At 41.4% G+C, this 24,209-nt stretch overlaps 1 protein-coding gene across 3 annotated transcripts in view; it reads right to left on the reverse strand.

The window, feature by feature from the left end:
- TLN2 (talin 2) overlaps positions 1-24,209 on the reverse strand; it is a 346,170-nt gene that overhangs the window by 29,358 nt on the left and 292,603 nt on the right. For all 3 annotated transcript variants that reach the window (XM_073303618.1, XM_073303619.1, XM_073303617.1), the window contains 5 exons: positions 22,782-22,965; positions 20,388-20,513; positions 17,880-17,996; positions 10,701-10,886; positions 3,113-3,220 (listed from right to left, as the gene is read on the reverse strand). In XM_073303618.1, the coding sequence (XP_073159719.1) occupies positions 3,113-3,220; positions 10,701-10,886; positions 17,880-17,996; positions 20,388-20,513; positions 22,782-22,965 (721 nt within the window). The remainder of the gene's footprint in view (positions 1-3,112; positions 3,221-10,700; positions 10,887-17,879; positions 17,997-20,387; positions 20,514-22,781; positions 22,966-24,209) is intronic.

Here is a 24,209-nt window from a genome sequence, read left to right on the forward strand (position 1 = left end):
CTAGAAGAATTTGGCTTTCCTTCCAAGCTCATCGTTCCTCTAGTGCTGGTGAGCTCTGCAGTAAAAGGACCGACACACAAATGTAGAAATTGATGGCGCATTTCCTCATTCATTACTGTGCCAGAAGATGCTAAAGAAACCTAGGTGCTAGGTTTTTAACAGTCACATGAATCCCTGAGTTTCACAGAGCCGAAGGCTGAAGAGCCCCGTTTCCATAGTAAATATAAGTACCTGAATCCTCAATAGCCAAGCAATCTGCTGCCATATTAACAAAATGAATACCTTTTGGAACAATGAGGGCTGTAATCAGGGCCCTGTCTGAGACTCCTTCAACCCAGCAGACAGTACTATTGTGCCTTTCAGAGCTAACCTTCCCACACAGCTGAAATTTCCAAAAACACATACAGTGTGATCATGACCGCAGCAAAGCACCACGTTTTCTTCTGCGGAAACAGTCTGTAACATCAGTACTACCCTTGACAATGGCAACAAAGTGGCAATTAAATGAGTGGGTATAAGTGCACAAACTCTAAGGTTTTCCAATTACCTTTCTGTAAGTGTATTTAGAACTCGTGACAGGTGCTGGTGACTGAAGTCCTGTATTTACCCAAAGCAGAGATACAGAATGGACATAGAGCAAAAGCGTCTCACACGCTGATCTGCCAGTGCGTCTCAACCCTGATCTACAGGAGCTTTCTGAAGGTAGGAGAGGATAGTTCCATCTTTTACCCTCTTCCTGAGTGCGCCTCTCTGGACACTGACTCATACTCAAATGTGCACATGTCCATTGGGAAATGGGGTACGATCACACAGACCACTTCACACAGGTCACCTAACAACACTTTTGATTACAAGATTGAGTGTTTATCCCCTAGATAATTTGATAATCCACAAGAATGTCACAGCCGTATTGCTTGCACATGAGCCCTCAAGTCAGTAACATGCACTTTACACTTCATAGTCCCAGCACAGAGTGAGTTTTTGGCATGTGGATTCCTGGTTATTATGCTCACTAAACCGTAAACCTTTAGAGGATGGTATTTTCAAGGGCTCTGACTGCCAAACATCATGCTCTCTGATCTCTCTCAATGTCAACAGACTCACTCAAGCAATCTTGTCCACAGCCATCAGGCTCAACAAGACATTGTTAGCACTCATATCAACAGCTGTCAATAAGACGAATGAGCTGAAAGGTCTGATGCCAACCAGTCCTGTTGCTATGAGATCATAAACTAATGCACCAGCTCAGCATACTAAACCAGACAGAGAGATTAAGAAGTGTATGGACTCTCGCTGGCTTGAAAGTTGCCTTGCCATCACCTTCTGAATAACCGTGTCCAAACTTGCTAACTATCATCCTGTGTCAAGGAAATTATTTGATTAAACAAACCTGCACGGGCTGCGTAAGCCGATTCTATGCTACAGCTCCAACCAGTTAGAATTTTGGGGAAACTGCCCCAAGGTAGAGGTTAATGTCCTGGGTAGAGCAAAGTTGGCCATCCTCACTGGAAAATGACAGTCCTTCTGTACTTGCTACTAAACAACATCCAGCACAATTCTATTTACAGTTCTGGGGTGCAACCAACTTTTTAACAAGGAATACACTGTGAACTTAAGTAGCCATTTCTATCCAGCTTCCTGGAAGCAGTTAAAATGGTGACATCATCTTATCCATCTTCATTTCTACACAGACTTTATGCTCACTAATTTTGGCTTTGTGTGCATGGGCTTGAAACCTAAACCCAGTCTACACATGGCTCGAGTCAGTTGGCATTTTTGGGTAAATTTCCCCAGTGGACTCAGGCCTTGTAAGTGAAGCTGCTAGAAGTAAGAAAGGCTGCTCTGCTAAGAAAATGGAATAGATGGGAGAAGTGAAAGGCAAAAGATGAAGGAGTAGGATCAAGCAAAATCTGATTAGTCTTTTGCTCTGTTAAATGACAGGTTTCAGAGTAGCAGCCGTGTTAGTCTGTATCCGCAAAAAGAAAAGGAGCAATTGTGGCACCTTACAGACTAACCAATTTATTTGAGCATAAGCTGTCTCTAAGGTGCCACAAGTACTCCTTTTCTTTTTGTTCTGTTAAGATGCATAATGTTGAGTCAGATACTGCAATGTTCAATAGACTGGATAAAACATGACAAATTTCCCCAAGTACAACTGTACTAAAAATACACAAGACTTCTAAATGCAAATTATTCCCTGCTGGGCAAGTTCCAGTAATGAGATTTAACAAATTTAATTTTTCTTACATTATCTTCCTTGCTAGTGGACAAGTGTTAATATAATCGGGCCTCTATTTTTTTTACTTTATCTGTATTCCTGCACACAGTCATTAATTTAATTTAACTAGACACACTAAAATCTCTGCCTTGCAATGTATTTCTACCCAGGAGGCCTATGTCCCACACCAGCCACTAAAAAGTAGCTTCTCAGAGGAAGCGCACATGATGACTGCAGCTGCAAGTCAACTTGAGAAAGTTGGATATTTTATTAAACCTTTGTTCTTACACACCCCATGCTTCAATGTGTGTGGAATGCCCATGTTGAAACAATGCTACAATATTACCAGATAAGTGTTCAGATTCCTGAAAAGCATACAAAGTTCAGTATTCACGGCTTCAGAGTGCAGCAAGTTAGTCACAAGACTTTAAGTGAAAAAACTGATAGAATTGGGGAGCTTTTAGGTGGGGCTTGGCGATGGCCTCGGATAGCCATTTCCTTTGCTTACCTCAGGATAGGATCAGGCAAGCATGTGAATGTAGTGCTCCCACAGTGATTTTCACAACATTGGTGTTTTCGGTGATTGGTGTGTGTTCTACTACATGAGGTTAAGAGAGAGACCCACTGGAGAACACCAACGTATGATTTTAAAGGGGCCCATTTTTAGATGCGGTGATGCTTTCACTGACTCATGATAAAGTAAACTCCAGAAGAGAACTCTATGCAAACACTTCCAGATTCCCTTCTCTCTTTTTTAAGAAATTGTTAACCATTTGTTCAGGAGCTTGCAGCAAGCAAATAAAAAGTTAACCTTGGCAATGATTATGAAAAGGGCTCAGTGGGATTATTTGTTCTTGGCAAAGCTTCAATACATGCCTATAGGCTCCTTCTTACCAGGAGGACATGTTCTAGGAGTTCCAAGTATCCCAGGGTACATTCTGTTCCAAATCGCAGCGCTCTCGCTCTAACATCTTCACTCACGTCTGGGTGATAGGAAGCTTGCTAAGGAGACAAAGCAATATTAACACTCAAAAACTACAAAGCAGAGATTGTGGGGAGGAGCAGACATATGGATGGAGACGATATAAATGGCATAAAAAGGCCAGAAAAAAGCAATTTCCCATCATTTGTAAATAACATCCAAGCCAGTAAGTCACCACTGTTGTAAAGGTGTAGCTTAACTGGCCTGCCAAAGCAGCAGAGCCTCAACTGTGAAAATGGATTTACGAAGAAGTTTCCTTCTGTTACCATATTCTTCACTCTGAGGATGCAACAGCTCACTCTTTCTTAACGTTCTTCATTGGACATGGTCAGCATCAGGTACACATCCTGCCATCAGCCCAAACAAAACAGCTGCCTCAGCAAAGGTCCAAAGGAGAAAGGCAGCAAGTTGGTTGTTTTTTTAGGTGTAACTGTAACAGATTCTGGGAATGGACTGAGCTAGTAGCTTGTGGGGGACGTGTACTGCAGTTTCGTACAAGCAGTGATGCTAATAAGAAGGAAGATGGCGTCTCTATATTCCTACTGACACACAGAAAGAGGAAAGAAAATGAAAGAAGTCTGAGCAATAGTTTCTCCATCCACAAATACATACAGCGTTACAGATTTTAGAACCCTTAAATCCCCCTTAAAACTTGCCCCCTCGCAAACCTTCAGACCTTCCATCTAAAATGTGAGTGTTCTGTGCAGCCCCCAAAAGTGAACACAATGTATGGCTCCACATCAGAGACAGTGAAGCCTAGTGGATAGATCACTGTACTTGGGCTTAGGACAGCGGTTCTCAAACTTCGTTGCACTGCCACACCCTTCTGACCACTAAAATTACTACACAACCCCACGGGGCAGGGACTGAAGCCTAAGCCCCGCCACTCAGGCAGGGGGCCAAAGCCTAAGCCCAAGGGCTTCAGCCCCAGGCAGGAGGCCTGTAACCTGAGCTCTGCCACCCAGGGCTAAAGCTTTAGGCTTTAGCCCTCGGGCTCCAGCTTCAACCCTGGATGGTGGGGCTTGGGCTTCGTCCTTGGGCGATGGGGCTCAGGCTTCAGCCCCATCAAGTCTAACACTGGCCCAGGCAAGTTTAACTCCAGCTCTGGCAACCCCATTAAAACAGGGTTGTGACTCACTTCGGGGTCCTGACCCACAGTTTGAGAACCCCTGGCTTAAGAGATCCAGGGTCTATTCTCAGCTCTGCTACTGGCCTGCTGGGTGACCTTGGGCAGGTTACATCTGTGCATAAAACTTTCCCATTCTGTAAAATGGAGATAATGAGGGTGATCTTCTTTGTAAAGTGCTTTGAGGGCCAATATTATTCTGTATACGGGAAAACGGAAGATTACAAAGAAACATGCCTGTCTTTTAAACATACTGCAGCAAAGGGCTGATTAATGACATGAGCTTGATATAGAGATTAAAAGCAACAACTACCTGTCATACGTAGTATTAGATTTCATGTGGTTAAATATGTATGACAAGCAGTAAAAAAGCATCTTCTACCGGTAGAATCATTTAGAGGGCAAAATAAAAAAATTCAGAAGTAGTCCTGCATCATAGATTCACCACTACTAAAATGGAAACTACAACTGGGAGCATGTTTAAACTTGGTATTAATTTTTAAAAATAGGCCTTAAAATGCTTATTTTCGGGCAGTTTTATTGAACTCACCTGCCCACTTTTGCTAATATGCCTCTACCAATTTCTTTTTGTCTTCTGGCATTTGCAATTGGGACTAAAATTAATTTGGTTGTTTGTACATTTTGATCAGTTCTTTCTTTCCTTATCATCATAACTGATGATGTCACATTAGACTCAGTTGGTTAATGGGCTCCCCCTACTGGTTAGTTGAAAAGCAGCTGAGCATCAACCACTACAACCTACACTAAAGACACCGTCGGCTCCCTACTTTGTAAACAGAACAGTAGTTTTTTGGAGTTTGTTTTGGGGCTTTTTTTTGGCATATTTAAGGCTGGGTGACTATTCTACTGGAGAGAATTAACAAATTTAGAAAGGTCCAGAAACTCCTTGAAGTCCAACAGTGACGTTTCTGCACACATTTAATTTACTTTGTACATACTTCAATACTATGGTGACGGATGCTACAAAACCCCTTAGATACCAAGAATTTCTTCAAACTTCTACCAAAGATAAGCCCAAGTATTCCTATTAACCTTAGGGTACACAATTGACTGAGACAATACAATATTTCTGGAAGAAACACTGAACATATCAAAATATCTTTAAGGCCTATTCTGCCTCCCACTGAAGTCCATGAAAAAACTATTTACTGCCCTGGGAACAGAATCAGGCCCTAGTTCTTATATCAAGAATACATATTCAAAAGGTTCTTCAACCAGCAGCAAACTAACAAAGAGCCTATTCGTTCATTTACATCAGAATGTTTTCCTGCAATATAAATTAAATTGAATTTCCTCAGAAAGTCTCTTGGACAGAATGCATATATATTATATAAATTCATATCCTCATCTGTGAAATATTGTTAACTCAGAAATTTGTTTTAGTTACTTCCTGTGTGACATATTGTATTATACCAAGACACACTGCTCATCTTGTAGAATAGTCTGGAAGGACGGATTTCTTTCTGCTTTAAGTGGAGGAAGTGGCTTAGGTTAGTTTTTAAAGGATTTTTCCCAAACCTTCTGCCTATGGTTTGATGTTCTCTTGCATTCCCAACTCTGATTAGCAAGATTGTCTCAGACACCTGGGGGAATGCTAAAGTAATGACAAACAATAAGGGACAAAGCTTCAAAAATACTGTATCCCAACTCTGTTTTTTCTCCTCAGGTCAAATGATTTAGTTATCCTCTATTGCTCCTGTGAATTTCTATGGTCAATTTTTCCTGCTGCAATTGGCAACACTGTGTTTCATTATTATTAATTATTTTTATATCACAGAAGTGTCTAGGATTTCCCAAGTGAGATTGAGACCACAGCCACAAGGCATCTCTCTCGCACATCCATCTTCTGTCTCACAGAGCTAAGAATCTACACAAACAAGACAATGGATGGGAGAAGGGATCATTATTATCCTTGTTGTGCAGGTGAGGAACTGTAGCACAGAAATATGTACTTTCCCAAGGTGATAAAGGAATTCTGCTTTGCACCTGCAAACTGAACCCAAGATCCAGGCAGGCATCTTGCTTGCCATTCCACGAGCCCATCTCTGCTCTTTCACCTCTTTTCTCTCCTGTTTTTGATACTTCAGTTGTACCTGTCCTCTTCACACTCAGTTCCTCTTTGCTATCATGCCCCATTCTCTGTTCAAGTGCTTCTAGCATTATGGGTTAGCAGTATGTGTACAATGCTAACATTCTAAGTACTGACATACCCCCATATGATAGAAGATGTGCAATCTTTAACTGCAACTGTATAACTAAGATGACCATCTCTCTGCCCTAGATAGTTCTCATATCCTTCTATTTTTGCTACAAGAGTCACCAGTAAGAAAGTAAAAAAATCAATATTTCCCAGTAGTTAATGCAGAGTTATTACTTTACACACATGGTATAAAGACAAAATCTGTTTTTATCTTTGGGTCTGATCCAACCTTGAGTACTTTCGGTTAAGCGTCTCCACCAAGTTTAATAGGACCCACAGGATGAGATCCTGAGATTGCACTGTAATCAATATTTTTTTTTTCCAAATGGTAACTATTGATAAATGCCCACTTACAGACTCTCAGACTTTGAAGCCACAATGAACCATCATGATCTAGTCTAACCTTCTGCATGTTGCAGGCCACAGAACCCCAGTGACAGTGTATTATTTACATATTGCACAATTACTATAGACTTGTTTAAATATCCCAGAGCTGAACCCCTCTGCTTCAGGGAAGTTGCAGTGAAATTTAATGTACATTTATATCCTTGACATTAGAGAAGCACAAAGTGTACTGTACATAACAATTCATGCTATATTTTATTCACACACATGCATTTTGGTGGGTTTCATTCCATGCAGTGGTACATAATGTGTGTCATTATTAGCTTATTATTTGACAATATTAGTCCTATCAAAACATTCAGAAGATTGGATTGCTGCGTATTCGATGAGAAACCCCTATTTTGTCAAATATCACAACAAGATCAAGTTGTGGAGGTGTCATGCTGCCTTGATGGTATAGCAAAGAAAGTCAGGTGCTCCCTATTCACCATCTTAGAGTACAAGAGAAGTGGCTATTCAGATTTATCATGGAATTTTTTTAATACCCCAGAAAACATCCTATTGCCTCTATATAAATCCATGGTACGCCCACATCTTGAATACGGCGTGCAGATGTGGTTGCCCCATCTAAAAGAAGACATATTGGAAATGCAAAAGATTCAGAAAAGGGGCAACAAAAATAAGTAGGGGTATGGAACGGCTTCCAGATGAGGCGTGATTAATAAGACTGGGACAGTTCAGCTTGGAAAAAGGATGACTAAGGGGGGATGTGATAGAGGTCTATAAAATCATGACTGGTGAGGCGAAAGTGAATAAGAAAGTGTTATTTACTCCTTCTCATAACATAAGGACGAGGGGTCACCAAATGAAATTAATAGGCAACTGGTTTAAAACAAACAAAAGAAAGTATTTTTTCACACAACGCACAGTCAACCTGTGGAACTCCTTGTCAGAGGATGCTGTGAAGGCCAAGACTATAACAAGGTTCAAAAAAAGAACTAGATAAATTCATGGAGGATAGGTCCATGAATGGCTATTAATCATGATGGGCAAGGATGGTGTCCCTAGCCTCTGTTTGCCAGAAGGTGGGAATGGGTGACAGGGGATGGATCACTTGATGATTACCTGTCCTATTCATTCCCCCTGGAGCACCTGGCATTGACCACTGTGGGAAGACAGGATACTGGGCTAGATGGACCTTTGATCTGACCCAGTATGGCTGTTCTTATGTTCAAAAAGAGATAAGATGACTTTGTACAAGAGATCTGATACTCCTTCCTACAGCTTGAGTTCATCTATTACCAAAGTAAGTATATGAGTGGATAAAAACACACTAGCATAAGTGCAAAAAGTAGAAGGGCTAGCTTCTCTACCAACCATTTTAAATTGCTGTCTAACATTAACTGATATAGCTCTGGCTAAGGGGATGTGGTACACATAATTAAGTTACTTAAACTTAAGACTATGCAGTATAGTTGTAGCCGTGAACAAGAGAAGCTTTCAAGCCACACAGAGTTCTTCTTTAGGTCTGGGAAAGATACTCCTAGAGTCACAGCTAAATGAAAGGTGGAATAGATTGTTTAGCATAAGTAGTTAGCACATATTCTAAGGGACCATTCAAGGTAGAGTGGCCCTTGACTGTCCGTTAGACGATATTACCTCACCAACCTTGTCACACTTAAGACTGACAGATGTTTTGACAAATTTTGGGTCACATGTTTTAAATAATGCCTATGATTAGTCTTCTAGACTTTCCACCTCTCTCCAGTGTTTTCAGAGACTTGTTTCTCCTTGCCTAATGATTTTTTCCAGCGCCAAGGACGTAAGGAGGCCAAAACCAAATCCACTGGGCTAACTAGAGGGCAAGCTTTTATCCTCACTGTTCTGAACCATACTATTTCTGATTTCAGCTTCAGGCTGCCTTCCAGCTGTTATTCCTACTCTGCTGCTTTCAAGGTGGTGCTCTGTGGCACATAGCCAACTTTCTGGCTAGAGATTAATAATGTCATCTGCAAGCAATAACAATGGTGACTTCAAGGATCAGAACTTGCTACTCAAGTGATAACGATTTGCCACACTTACCATGTTAACCTGGTAGGCCCTAGCCCAAAGAATGACTACCATACCCAACAAGCTCTCAGGTAGACTGCTTTTCAGTCTGTCCTTTTAGATAAGTAAAATCATTCTCAGCTATTTTTATTCTTTAGATTGTTTTGTAAAGGCAATTCTCTCATGGATACTCAGCCCCTTATCAACATCCCAGTTCCCCACTGCTTGGTCTCTAAATGGTTTATTCTGCAGGCCTGTGGCCATCTGTGAACCAGAGCAGGAGAAGCACCAAGTTAAATTATAGCAATAATAGGAGTGAAAGTGAAAACAAAAAGGAAACATTAATTTGAAAGTATACAAAAACATACACCTAAAATGCAGAATATTAGGCTGAAAAATATAATTTAAATATGAAGAACTGTAATCCAGAGAATCTGCAGAGTGAAATGCAGTTTTTTCTCCATATGAATATGCACCTACACTAGCCAGGTCATAAAGTTACAAAGGATATTTAACTAATATGGTTCACAGTGTTAATTGATCCTATATCATTCCACAACTGCACCTGAGAGTGTTTTCACCTTCCCTTGAAGCATCATGTACTGGACTTCGACAGAAGCATGATATGAGACCGAATGATACAAGATGTGGTGACTTCTGGGTTCCAGTGCAGAACTATAGCTATACTTTCAACTATCTGTGTTTTGGGGTGGGGGATCAAAGCTTGAAGCAAGCAGAGTGTTCAGGAACAGATGTACTCTGCTAAATACATACAAGAACCATCAAGGTCAAAATGACATAAGGATTTCAATTGACAATATATACATAAATCATGTTCAAAATCACATTGCATCATCCTTAAGTACAGAATCATTATTTTAAAAACAAAATTAAACTCTGTCCTATTCTTACATCCAGTCATAATGGAGCTAAAAAGTGATCTGGGGACCTACGCAGGGAAAGATTTGACTAAATTTTGAACTCCACACCCGCCAAACTGCCCAAGCCTTAATTCTTCTCTCATAGTCATTTGTACCTTGAAGAGCAAAGATGCCTAAATGATGATTACGAATAAGAGCTGTCTAATTTCACTGCTCAAAACTCAAAGAATTAACTTTGTAAAACCCCTTTCTGGTCCTGCCCCTGTTAATTACGAATAATCCCTCCCTACCTCAGCATGAAGGGAAGTGAGCCATGAGTATATTTTGCATTACTCCCTGTACCATGCATGCAAACAGTTTTACAGACCTATTTCTTTAAAGTTGTCTGTCTCAAAGATTCCAAAAGTTCAGCTCACAGGAGCATTATATTTAGTACAAGACAAAAGGCACACATACTCTTTAAAAGCACAGTAAGAATTCAGCAGACCAATGAGTTTGTTTAGAAAGCAAAGGAATATTGACAATACATGTGCACATTTTTTCCATTAGAGAATTCCTAACTATATTAAAATCAGGTCACCATTACATTATTTTTATGCTCTACTGTTTGTACGGAGTCTGTCTTGCAGTTTAAAAGAAACAAGAACTCAAGCAGGTTTCGTGTCTATCAAAAAACCCCATCCTCTTTCTCCAAAAAGAAACCAGTGTGTATTAATCCATATTTCTTTTACATAGCATAGAAACCCCCTCCTTCTGGTATAGGATGTTAGTCAGACTTCATAATTTTCACAATCATTAACTTCTCAGATAAAGACAAACACAAACTAAATTTAAGGACATAGAAACCTAAAAAATTAGGAGAGGAAATTAATCTTTACCTTACAAGCTGTTAGCATATCAGCCACTGCTTTGCGGCTCAGATTCGCTGTAGCAATCACATCCTCCTGTCTGCATGAGTTCCCAGCTGCAACAGCTTTGGCAGTTGCCATGGTGATTCCTTTCGTCATCCGGATCGATTCTTCAGGTGATGATGTCTTTTCTGGAATCTCCTTCGACTGAAACACCTGGAAGTTAAAGCAGAAGGGAGATCTGGTTGCCCTTTCAGAGTCAGACCACAACACAGAGCTTGAAACAGAAACGGCAATTGAAAGCAGCCTTCAAATGGCAGGAAATCAGAAACTGAATTTGAGTACTGTACTGCAATATCACTCCTGCTCGTCAGGAGTCTGGCTCCGATAGGACTTGCACATCTACACATAGCAGAGAGAAACACTAAGCTGTGGGAAATGTGCACAAAAGGTTAACCCATTCACTTGAAATGGCTGACACCCAACATTTGTCATTTAAACTATCTGTGTTATAGGATAGCGAGAAACCAATAGTTACAGCATATAGCTAGCTACTCATCCTATCCATATATTCTTCTATCCTGACTATTGGACAGGCATGCAGAGATCCTCCTCCCATATAGGCCATGCTCTAATGTGTCCCCTCAGCCAGAAGCAGCAGAGAGAAGGACTGAACTGGATATATTAATAAAATGATCAAAAATCTTTTCTGTAAAGGGTTGAAAGGGGGAGGGACAGTCCTCTGTTACAAACCTAACTATACAATTGTGTAGAGGAACTCATATCAAGAGGAAGACATTGAATTACCTGACCCCACAAACCTCATTCCTATGAATGTTGAAAGTAATTAACTGTATTAAAACATTGAAGCTAACATTAGTCAGTTAGAGCTTATTCTGGCTCCTACTTGCCTCCTTTTCTAGCTTTATTCCTTATTAGCTTACCATTCTTAAGCCTTACAGAACATTCCAGGTACTGCACTGGGTTACTCCTGAGGGTATTCTGCACCAAAACATTTAAAATTCTGCCCCCCAAAATTTAAAATTCTGCACATAATATTTTAAAGTTCTGCAAATTTTATTTCTCAATAAATAAATGTGGAGGCTCCACCATAACAATGGGGAGCACAGGCCACTGATTGCACAGAGATAGGAGATCACCCTGCGCCTCCCCTCCTCTGGACATGGACTGACGGAAAAGTTGCACCCGACCCTCACACAGCACAAGGACCAGGACTTTCCCAGAAACACCCCAGGGCCCTGCCCCTCTTTGCCAAGCACACTAGATGTAGGTAGGCAGGCTCAGCCCAGCAGTATCCAAGTATGGAGGGGCTAAGTGTAGGGAGATCCAGGTGTGGGGCAATAGGATTCTGTGTGGGGCAATCTGGGTACAGGCAGCTTGGTGGGGGGGTGCAGGTGCGAGGGAGACGGAGATGAACAGAGGCTTGGGGGGGAGGTTTAATTGCGGGGGTGGGGTGGGGGTGGGGTCTGAGTGCAGGGAGGTGATGTTCGGCAGCAGGGAGGTCTGGGTGCAAGGGGGCTCCAGGTGCAGAAGGTGAGGCATGTCAGGGTGTGGGTTCTGGATGCACAGGGTGAGAGTTGGCAGGGCAATCTGGGTATGAGATGGGTCCAGAAGCACAGGGGTTGGCGAATGGGGGAGCAGCTCCCTGTACAGTGACCCCGCTCCCCCATGACTGAGTAGTGATGGGGGCAGGAAGGGGGCATGTGCAGTGCTTCTTGCAGCCGGAGAGGCTTCCGGCAGTGGGTCTGACACAGTCCTGGATGCTCCTTGCAGGAGAAGAGGAAGTCCCGTCCTCCCCAGCCCAGCCAAGACTAGGGTGAGGCACAGGGTAGGAGCAACTGGCTGGGACATCCCCAGCCCCCCCACCCTCAGTGATTTACTACTCTACTGGCTACTCCGGGTGCCCAAAACAATGCACCCGCGCTGCTGGAGAGTAGTGCATGACCGCTTTTGCAGCTTCCCTTTGCTTCCAGTTCAGAAATTCATTTTTCTCCAGAGAAGCAAGGAAATCTGTGCATGCGCAGAATTCCCCAAGGAGTAACTGGATGAATGTTACCAGTCACACCTATTATGCAATGCTGCTCTGACAGCATTATCTACTCCTCATTAAAGTTTTCTAGTGTGCCCATTGCTGTAGTGTCTAAATGCCTGGACGCACATTTGGAAGGGCCACTCCTTTTATCCAGGGTATCATTATTTGGCTTTCACCCCCTCACCGTGTGTGGGAGAAACTGAGGAACAAGCCCTTGCCAACTGTTACAGACACATCTCTTAATAGTACTCAAATTCAACCTGTCTCAAGCCAGTTAAAGCAGTGCACACGTATATACAATATTCCCATACTGAGTAAAATCCCGGATGAAGTTTCTCCATTGATTTCATTGGGGTCAGGATTTAATCTTATTTTTAATAAATATACAGACACACCTGAGACTGCCTCAAGCAATCAACTAAAAGAAGGACTACAAGCCATCAGGAACTGTATCCCTGATAATGTCATGGCAAACCTGGTGGCTGAACTTTGAGACTTTGTCCTCACCCATAACTATTTCACATTTGGGGACAATGTATACCTTCAAATCAGCGGCACTGCTATGGGTACCCACATGGCCCCACAGTATGCCAACATTTTTATGGCTGACTTAGAACAACGCTTCCCCAACTCTCATCCCCTAATGCCCCTGCTCTGCTTGCGCTACATTGACGACATCTTCATCATCTGGACCCACGGAAAAGAAGCCCTTGAAGAATTCCACCATGATTTCAACAATTTCCATCCCACCATCAACCTCAGCCTGGACCAGTCCGCACAAGAGATCCACTTCCTGGGCACTACGGTGCTAATAAGCGATGATCACATAAACACCACCCTATACCGGAAACCTACTGACCGCTATGCCTACCTACATGCCTCCAGCTTTCATCCAGATGACACCACACGATCCATTGTCTACAGCCAAGCTCTACGATACAACCGCATTTGCTCCAACCCCTCAGACAGAGACGAACACCTACAAGATCTCTATCAAGTGTTCTTACAACTACAATACTCACCTGCTGAAGTAAAGAAACAGATTGACAGAGCCAGAAGACTACCCAGAAGTCACCGACTACAGGACAGACCCAACAAAGAAAATAACAGAACGCCACGAGCCATCACCTTCAGCCCCCAACTAAAACCTCTCCAACGCATCATCAAGGATCTACAATCCATCTTGAAGGACGACCCATCACTCTCACAAAGCTTGGGAGATAGGCCAGTCCTTGCTTACAGACAGCCCCCACAACCTGAAGCAAATACTCACCAGCAACCGCACACCACACAACAAAACCACTAACCCAGGAACCTATCCTTGCAACAAAGCCCATTGCCAACTGTGTCCACATATCTATTCAGGGGACACCATCAAAGGGCCTAATCACATCAGCCACACTATTAGAGGCTTGTTCACCTGCACATCTACCAATGTGATATATGCCATCATGTGCCAGCAATGCCCCTCTGCCATATACGTTGGTCAAACTGGACAGTCTCTACGTAAACGAATAAATGGACACAAACCGGATATCAAGAATTATAACATTCAAAAACCAGTCGGAGAACACTTCAATCTCTTGGGTCACTCGATTACAGACCTAAAAGTGGCAATTCTTCAACAAAAAACTTCAAAAACAGACTCCAAGGAGAGACTGCTGAATTGGAATTAATTTGCAAACTGGATACAATGAACTTAGGCTTGAATAAAGACTGGGAGTGGATGTGTCATTACACAAAGTAAAACTATTTCCCCATGTTTACTCCCCCCCGCCCACTACTGTTCCTCAGACGTTCTTGTCAACTGCTGGAAATGGCCCACCTTGATTATTACTACAAAAGGTTTTTCCCTCTCCTGCTGGTAATAGCTCACCTTACCTGATCACTCTGGTTACAGTGTGTATGGTAACACCCATTGTTCCATGTTCTCTGTGGATATAAATCTCCCCACTGTATTTTCCACTGCATGCATCCAATGAAGTGAGCTGTAGCTCACGAAAGCTTATGCTCAAATAAACTGGTTAGTCTCTAAGGTGCCACAAGTACTCCTTTTCTTTTTGCGAATACAGACTAACACAGCTGCTACTCTGACACTGGTAAGTATCTGGAAAGTTTTAGATTGCAGAGTTCACCCAAAGGATTTTGATGTTTCATTTACTGTGCCACAGCTTATGTGGGGATTTAATTTTTAAAAAAATATATATTCTGTAATTATTCTTCCTTTGTCAGGGTCTGCATTTTTCACATAAAAATAAGGAAGCCAGTTAAACAGAAATTAAAGGGTGCAGTCACAAGAGTGAAATACCTGCAAGCTGCAGAAACTTTTTAAAAATACCATCATAGAGGCTCAAATTAAATGTATATCCCCATTTAAAAAAAAAAAAAACATAGTAAGAGGACCAAAAAATGTTCCACCAGGGTTAAACAACAGAGTAGAAAAAGCGGTTTGAGGCAAAAAGGCATCCTTTAAAAATTGGAAGTCAAATCCTACTGAGAAAAATAGAAAGGAACATAAAATCTGGCAAGTCAAGTGTGAAAGTATAATTAGGCAGGCCAAAAAAGAATTTGAAGAGCAACGAGCAAAGGACACAAAAACTAACAGCAAAATAAAATAAAATAAAATAAAAAATTAAATAAATCAAAAGGAGGAAGCCAGCCAAACAATCAATCGAAACACTTGAAGAAGACAAGGCCATTGCGGAGAAGCTAAATGAATTCTTTGCATTGGTCTTCACTGTAGAGGATGAGAGGGAGATTCCTACACCTGAGCCATTCATTTTAGGTGATAAATCTGAGGAGGTGTCCCAGATTGAGGTGTCAATAGAGGAAGTTTTGGAACAAATTGGTAAATTAAACAGTACTAAGTCACCAGGACCAAATGGTATTCACCCAAGAGTTCTGAAGGAACTTAAATATGAAATTGTGGTACGTAACCTATCACCTAAATCAGCTTACATACCAGACGACAGAAGGATAGCTAATGTGACTCCAATTTTTAAAAAAGATTCCACAGGCAATCCTGCCAATTTCAGGCCAGCAAGCCTAACTTCAGTACCAGGCAAATTGGCTGAGACTATAGTAAAGAAAAGAATTACCAGACATGTAAAGGAACAGAATTTGTTGGGGAAGAGTCAACATGGCTTTTGTAAACAGAAATCATGCCTCATCAATCTATTATAATTCTTGAGGGGGTCAAACAAACATGTGGACAAGGGTGATCCGTGGATATAGTGTACTTTGACTTTCAAAACATCTTTGACAAAGTCCCTCATCAAAGGCTCTTAAGGAAAGTAAGCCGTCATAGGGTAAGAGGGAAGGTCCTTTTGTGGATCAGTAACTGGTTAAATACAAGAAACAAAGGGTAGCAATAAATGGTCAGTTTTCAGAAAGGAAAGAGGTAAATAGTGGTGTCCCCTAGGGGTCTGTACTGGGACCAGTGCTGTTCAACATGTTCATAAATGAGCTGGAAAAAGGGGTAAACAGTGAGGTGGAAAAATTGGCAGATGAACAAAATTATTCAAGATAATTAAGTCCAAAGCAGACTGCGAACAGTTACAAAGGGATCTCACAAAACTGGGTGACTGGGCAACAAAATGGGAGATGAAATTCAATGTTGATAAATGCAAAGTAATGCACACTGGAAAACATACAAAATGATGGGGTCTAAATTAGCTGTTACCACTCAAGAAAAAGATCTTGGAGTCATTGTGGATAGCTCTCTGAAAAAATGCACTCAATGTGCAGCAGCTGTCAAAAAAAGCAAACAGAATGTTAGGTACCATTAGGAAAGGGATAGATAATAAGACAGAAAATGTCATAAAATAAATCCATGCTACGTTCACAGTTCTGGTCGCCACCACCTCAAAAATGCTATATTAGAATAGAAGTCTATAAACTCATAAATCATGTGGAGAAAGTGAATAAGGTAGTAGTATTTACCCCTTCACATAGCACAAGAACCAGGGGTCACCCATGAAATTAATAGGCAGCAGGTTTAAAACAAACAAAAGGAAGTACTACTTCACACAATGCACAGTCAACCTGTGGAACTCACTACCAAGGGATGTTGTCAAAGCCAAAACTATAATGAGGTTCAAAAATAATTCGATAAGTTGAGGGAGAATAGGTCCATTAATGTCTATTAGCCAAGATGATCAGGGATGCAACCCCATGCTCTGGATGTCCGAAGCTTTTAACTGACAGAAGCTGGGAGTGGATGACAGGGAATGGATCACTCAATAATTTCTTTGTTGTTTCATTCCCTCTGAAGCATCTGGCATTGGCCTCTCTCAGAAGACAGGATATTGGGCTAGATGAACCAGTGATCTGACCTAGTATGGCCGTTCTTATGTTCAGTGAAAAACAAGCCAGAACAGAGTGAGCCCTTCGGAACTGCCACAATGGGAATGTTCAAGAAGACAAGGTTGTGTCAACAGAGCTACTGAACACTAAGTCCACAAATTATATAATATGTATTCTCCAGTACAGTCTCTCTCCATATGTGCGGTCGTTATTTTACTAAGAAAGGTAGGATATTTTAGCCTCCGCAAACATACAAAGGTATTAATTTACATCACTCACCAGTGGTTTACAAAAGGAGTGTCTGAAAGTAGCAGCTCGGGGGGTCAGAAAACTGTATTGTGAAGGGGGGAGGAAACAACCCTTTTGGTTTAAGATCTAATTCAGTGCTACATGTAATTTCTGCTCAGATGAAATATCAGTTATCAGGTTATTTATTTATGAAAAAAAGAAAAAATGGAGACGAGTTTCAAACCGCAAGTGCCAACAGTGCTGCTCTTTGACACTAGAGAAACATTTACAAACCAAGGACAATGAAAAGTGAACATTTGACTCAGAAAATAACATTTTACAGTGAAAGTTTCTTGTCTGGAGGAATGAAGAACCAGTTTCTCCAAGCGTATTTCATAATAGTAGCATCTCACACCTGAGAAATACAGCCTAACGGGGAGACTGGTGATGTGTGGAAGTCGATAGGTTGAAGTGACATGCAGTTGTGTGTTGAGAGCTGTGGGTAGGGACCATTCTGCCTCTAACTCACAACAGAGCAGCCAAAACATCCCTCCAGTGAAGTCTGATTTGATTTTAAGAGTGTACTTTAGAAAGTTGCCATGTGCAATTATTCTGTTCTTTACCGTGAGTTCCTGTTTGATGCACTCAATCGTGGCCTCGAGAGCTCTTGTGCCTCGAGTGGCTTCATCTTCAACTGCTTTAACAGTCTTCAGAAGTGATGTGACGTTGGTTACCATCACCTGAAACGGGGAGATGGAGAGATGAAAATACATCATTTGCTTCTCCCACATTTAGGAGACACACCCACATGATTCAAGGAACATTAAGCTATGAAGCCATTATTAATCCTTTCAGGGAACAACAAGCTTTAAATACAATATGGGTTAAACAGCTAAGAGTGAACTCTATAGACAGGCTTTTATTTTTGAATGATCCCTACTGAACTTAGATTGATACAGCCAGATTCACTGAGTAGTGGGGCTTTCCTAAACATGAGTGCACGGGGTCACAACTTGCCCGGGCCTCGGCATAAAACTTTTTCAACCCCAGTGTCTCTGGGTTGCTAGTACAGCCCTTTTATCCCTCTAAGCTTCCTCTCAGAACACTAGTCTGTGAGTATCAGGTGAACCTGGATGCTTTTCCGAACTATTTCGAGGGCCCTGCAGATCTCTTGCAAACTGACCAATTGACTCTGCTGCTGATTTCTGGGTTTGAAAAACCACTAAACTTCACTTAACCAAAGTAAACAAAACAAACGTCCCAATAGCATTCAGTACCCCTCTACTTTGTGCTCCCACAGGGAAAGCATGATCTTACAAGGACCCAGCGGTGCTTCCCTTCCTAACCCTAGTCTAGTTCCCAACCCCTCTCTCCCGGGATCCTGTTCCCTCTCTCCTCAGGACCAAAGTGATCACTTGTTAGATTCAATCCTCCAAAATTCCAAACAGGCAGTCTGGGTGGAACGCCTCTCCAGGAGTCCTAGCGTCTGTGTCTCTGGGCACTCCTCGGCATGTCTTTATGCAATAACATACCTCATCCTGCAATTTTGCTTAACAGCACTTACGCTATAACATTACCTCTCATATAATTTCAAATTAACAGAGTCCCTTCTCCACATCTGGTATGAATTGTCTACAGAAAGATGAAAAGTCAATAGGTTTCTAACATATAGAAACTAGTGCCCTCTTCTTTGCCTCCATTACCACACACACGCAAGACTATAACCTCAAAAAACCTTGTCAGAGACCAGGCTCATTATTTACTAATTTGTGAAATGCCACTATTACGTTCTCTTGGCACAGTTTGTAAAACCACAATTAAACACACAACTGCCATCATCAATTGAAAAGAAGTCAACCAGCTCCCAGGAAATCAACCCAAACCTTGATTTAACAACTTCCCCCTCAGGAAAAGGCTGAGTCAATACTGTAGCTAGCCTTGCCTTATGCCCTGATGGTCAAATACTGGTTCCAAAATACAAAGTAAGCAAGTAAGGAAGGGCATATCTTCCCTCCAGCCTGTAGATGTACAAATGCTCTCGTGACAGCACCTAAGCCCATCTCAGATCTTCGGATGGAACACAAGGAGCTTTCAGATAACCAGGATTCAAATCACATTGAGCTCTGTAAAGCAAAGGGAACCAGCTAAGGAAGCAGACACTGTTTTGTAGTAGGTGAACTTTGCATGGTCTTTGATGAGTGCCCCCTCACAGAGTGCATCGCAGTAATCCAATCTGAGGCACTGATTTGATGGGAAAGGGCAAAATCTCTTTGCCAAGCAAATGCGTAAAAGTCACTTTGACGACCCGATCATCTGGAAGTAGATCCAATACTGCCCAAATTTCAGCATCTCAAAGCACTTTACAAACATTAAGCCCCAAGAACCCTGTGAAGCAAGTTTCACAGAGATCTCAGATGTGGGAAAACTGAAGCACAAAGAGGTGACACAATAAAACAGTGGCAGAAGCTGTCCAAATCCTGTGCTCTGACCAATAGACACTTCCACTTAGAAGCACAGCCTGGGAGAAATGCAATCAAAGTACACTACATTTTAAAGAAAGCCTGTTTGAGATCTCCAGGCCACTTTCTAAAAGCTGAAAGGTCCAAGTTAGCATCTTAACAGCTGGACGCTTATAGTGTGGACTTCTCATTACTTGTTCATTACCCTTGCTATAGGATTCAAGTACACATTTTTATAAGGTAAACTTTTGTTTCGTAGCCTGAATATACCAGGGACTTCCATCCTCCCTCCAGACACATATGCTTGCAGAGCGACAGAGGTACCTGACAGAAGGAATATAACTCTTTAACTAGCTGTGGTGAGATGACTAAGAAAACTGGTATTATGTTTACAGGCACTGAGATGAATGATACTATCCAGCTTTCCATCAATCATCTAGTTTAAGTTAGTAGGATACAGATGAAACAGAAGGAAAATAAGAGACTGAAGTGAACCAGAATTCACTGCCACCAGTCTTTAGGATTCTAGCAACAAAGTGATGCTAGCTGTTTCTTTAAATAAACATCAAAGCAAACAGCAGGGAATAAGCAAAGGAATGTTTTCAACTTTCATAACAGAAGCTGAGATAACCTCTAAACTTCTCTAAAAGGGAGAGATATCGCACTACCTACCTTAGCTGCACCTTTGAGCTGGTACATTGATGGATCATCTGCTGGTTTGCTAGCAGCTCCTTTTGTAGCACCAATGAGATCAGAAAGGGCCTTAGCAACATCCTTAATAGCATTGATCAGTACAACCTACGAGAATGAGAAATTTGGATGCGAGGTTAGTGCAATCACAACTCACCTCAGCCCATAGATGGAAGATTTGGGCAGGCTGTACACTGAAGGAGTCTGCTAAGCACAGGGCAAATGTTGGTACACAATGTTAAGAGAGAAAAAGATACTGTATGCACAAATGCTAAAAAAGCAACATGTAGTTTCCTGCATAAAATAAAGCTGTGTTCATCTGTACAGTATTTTATACTATGTTCAGAATCCGATTCAGCTACTGTCTCCTGTAATTAAATGGTTCTCGAAGGAGGATTTCTCTCTTTCCCATCGTGTTCCCAAAGAAGGGCTTATTCACCTCTGTGTTCTGTTCAGCATGGGAATAGAATGGGAGCAGTTTAAACAGGGTACGAACTTACAGCTTGATCCTCCCTTAGAGGATGACCCCATTTACTGTGACATCAGCTACTATTCTGACAGACGTAAGCAGATCAATCATACTTAGTATACCCTGGACATAAGGGAAACAGTCCATTTCAGGGAAAAGGAAGTTTTATGTAGCCTAATCTCCTAAGAGCCCCCAAGGAACTAAATGATGAATGACTTGCCTGAGGTTAGAGTCAGCAGCAGTCAAATTGAAGTAAATTGCCTCCCAAACCAAGTACTGGGGAAAAAAAGTCTATTATGCCCCTCTCCATGAGCACACTAATTATTTCCAAGAAACATCAGAATAACTCTCTCCCCCAGCATCTTTTCCCCCACTCTCTTCTCATCTGCTGAGTGGTCAGATACCTTCAACCTTTTGCTTTGGTTTAGTGATATCAGCACAATTGTACCCTTTTTCAAAGCGAAAACATGCATGGAAAATGGGATAGCGCCGAAAGAAAAAAAAAAAAGATATATGGATCTATTACTTCTCAGTAATGGATAGGAAATAAAAAGTTTAGCACTGCCTTGGTTCAGCCTGTTTGCAGTTTATTACAATCTATGGCCAAGTTAGAATCTTTGCTTTCTTGTAAAAACTTATTCAAGCTTTGGTAACTCAGAACCTCTTTGATCAGCAACGAGGAAAAGACAAGACCCTAAAGACCTAATGTAGATTGGTGCAGCTCTCGCTTCTTTATCTGGCTTTGTTACAGAACAGTGGCAACACACACACACACACACACTTTTCATGCTTCTGTGGCTTCAGCAGCCTGAGTAAAATGAGCTTTTAACTTATATGGAAAAGTTACATTTTGTATTTTCACACCTTGTGCAGAAGTTATTGAAAATGTCTGTACCTTAAGACACACACTACACTTAAAACTAGAATTTGAACTCCTTCCTCCACCCCCACTATGGATTATCACACCACATATACAAGTTGTACAAATAAATAATTGCTTGTGCGGTGTGGTTTTTACTGGCAAACCGGTATTGTCAGCCTTTACTTGATGACAAAGTCAGAAAATGTAATAAATACTTAAAATTCCTCAGTGTTGCTAGTTGGAAATATGAAGTTATCAAAAAATGGCTCCTGAAGCAAACATTTTCAGTTTCAAAAATATTCCCCCACAGAAGAATGCTCTGGAAGTTGACACTGGAACAAAGATCATATGTGAGGTCAAAGAGGAGACTGCCATACGCATTTTTTCCAGTGCCTCAAACAATCAGACATTTTCAAATTAATTTACTAACACAGACACATCTACAGTGCACACACCCGCGCACATTTCACTAGGATTCAAACAATTAAATGTTTAATTGAATCGACTTTGAAGAATTAAATGACTTAAAAGAGTAAAATAATCCAGGCATATCTGTGAAGTTCTGGCATACTGTTCATACCATACCAACAACAGGTGTTTACCTTGGTCTTAAACTCAGTGAAAAGCTTTCTCGCAGTGAAATCAATTAAACTATGGGATAGTCTCCTAAAGGAAGCCCCATGATGAGCCATTTAAAAACAAGGCATTGGAGAATATTCTTGCAAAAAAAAAAAAAATTCCAAAACTGGTGGGGGAGGGACTAGACATCCTATACCAAGTCTTGTCCATTTTTGCAGCATTATTTTTCGAAGAAGGGAGGTGCCTGATTAAACCGCAAATCATTCAAGAGAGGCAGTGCAAGGTTTGTGCTATTTGTGGGTAAAATTTTCATAAGTGCCTAACTGATTTGGAAGCCTCAGTTCCACGGAAAGAAACTTTAAAAAAAATTACACTGTACCTCCAGACTTCTCACTTCTGTGATATTCTCCATGTCTTTAAACACTAAAAACATTGGTCTATTTTCTGCTCCTGCAGCCCCTCCTACCTGAGTTTCAGGGTCATCTGATCCCAAACTGGCTGCTCCCAGTTTTACCACCTCTGCCAGTTGTGTGATGGTGGTAGCCGATGACTGAGCTGCTTGGGCTAGTTTATCCTGACTTGAGGCAGCCCCAGACACGAGCAATTTTGTATCTTCAACTAAAGCTTTTGCTGTTTTCAGGATATTTTCCCTGGGGAAAAAAGGGAAGCAGGAGAGGGGAAAGAGAGAAGAGAAAAAAAACCACACAGCTATTCAACATTGTCCTGACTAACAGAGAAAGTGCTACGTAGACAAAGGGCTCTATGTAGGTCAGCATACCAGTGTCTACTAGTGATAATCCTAGCTACAACGCCAAAGTCAGGTTGCAATTCCCACTTAGAACAGATGCACTACGTTTCAGGTTGTCAACACACCAGACTCAGGATGACTCAATGAAATGACTTCCTCTTGAAAGGAAATGAGATATGGGAATAGGGAGAGGGAGGGAGCACTGGGTCCTAATGTGGAGAGATTAAGCCGAGCCATGGTGTAACTACCAGTTGTCAAACCTCCACCAGCATGTTCTGTGGAAAAGAAAATAAGGATTTGTGGGGGAGGATGAGAAAGGGAGAAGCTGCAGGAAACAGGACTGATTCATATCTTTTTTTTTTCCTTCTTCACATAAACTCTTTAGGCAGACAAATCTAAAACATTTCAACCCCCTGCCCCCATATTCTGGGGAAAGTCAATCCAATCAACTATTGTGAGTACTGAACTTCATAAAAAAGGTTAGAAAACAAAAGTGAAGGGTTGAGAGCTGCCAGGCCCACAGCCCTTATGCTTTACTGAACTTAAAAAGAGTAAGCCTAGAAATAAACAAAATGTGCACAAAACCCAGCAACTGGAATTCTCAGGATTGCTAGATATAGTGGAAGGAAAAACGTGTAACTTCTTTAAACAAGGATTTAAAAGTGTGATGTTAGCACATTAGCAATGTATGGTAACACACATTAAAAATCTGGTCTAGACAAGGCACACTGCAATGCACAACTGGTTGAGTTTAAGTACAGGTGCTCTTCTAGGACTTATCTTGACCAGTTTAACATATATTCAAGGCAAACACATGCTAACATCATACCTTTAAACTCTAGTTTAAACAAGGCCTGTGGTAAGATAACTCATGAGAGCATATGAGTTGGAAAGTACGTTTCTTTTTATAGAAATGGGGCAATCTTCAATTATGTTGGAAGTGCACAGTATTAAATCCATATATTCAGAGTTTGGAAAAATCTGCTCTTACATAGCAGCTGTTTCATGCATACTCTCTTACTCCAATTACTCATTTAGGGAAAAGGAAATCAAAATGATTATCCAGCTTTACTGAAAAAAGGTCAATTTCTGCACTTCCCACAGCAATTAAAGATTAGAAAACACAGATACAATGCAAAAAGCAGG

The sequence above is a fragment of the Lepidochelys kempii genome, chromosome 10, assembly GCF_965140265.1.
Source record: "Lepidochelys kempii isolate rLepKem1 chromosome 10, rLepKem1.hap2, whole genome shotgun sequence".
Lineage (NCBI taxonomy): Eukaryota > Metazoa > Chordata > Testudines > Cheloniidae > Lepidochelys > Lepidochelys kempii.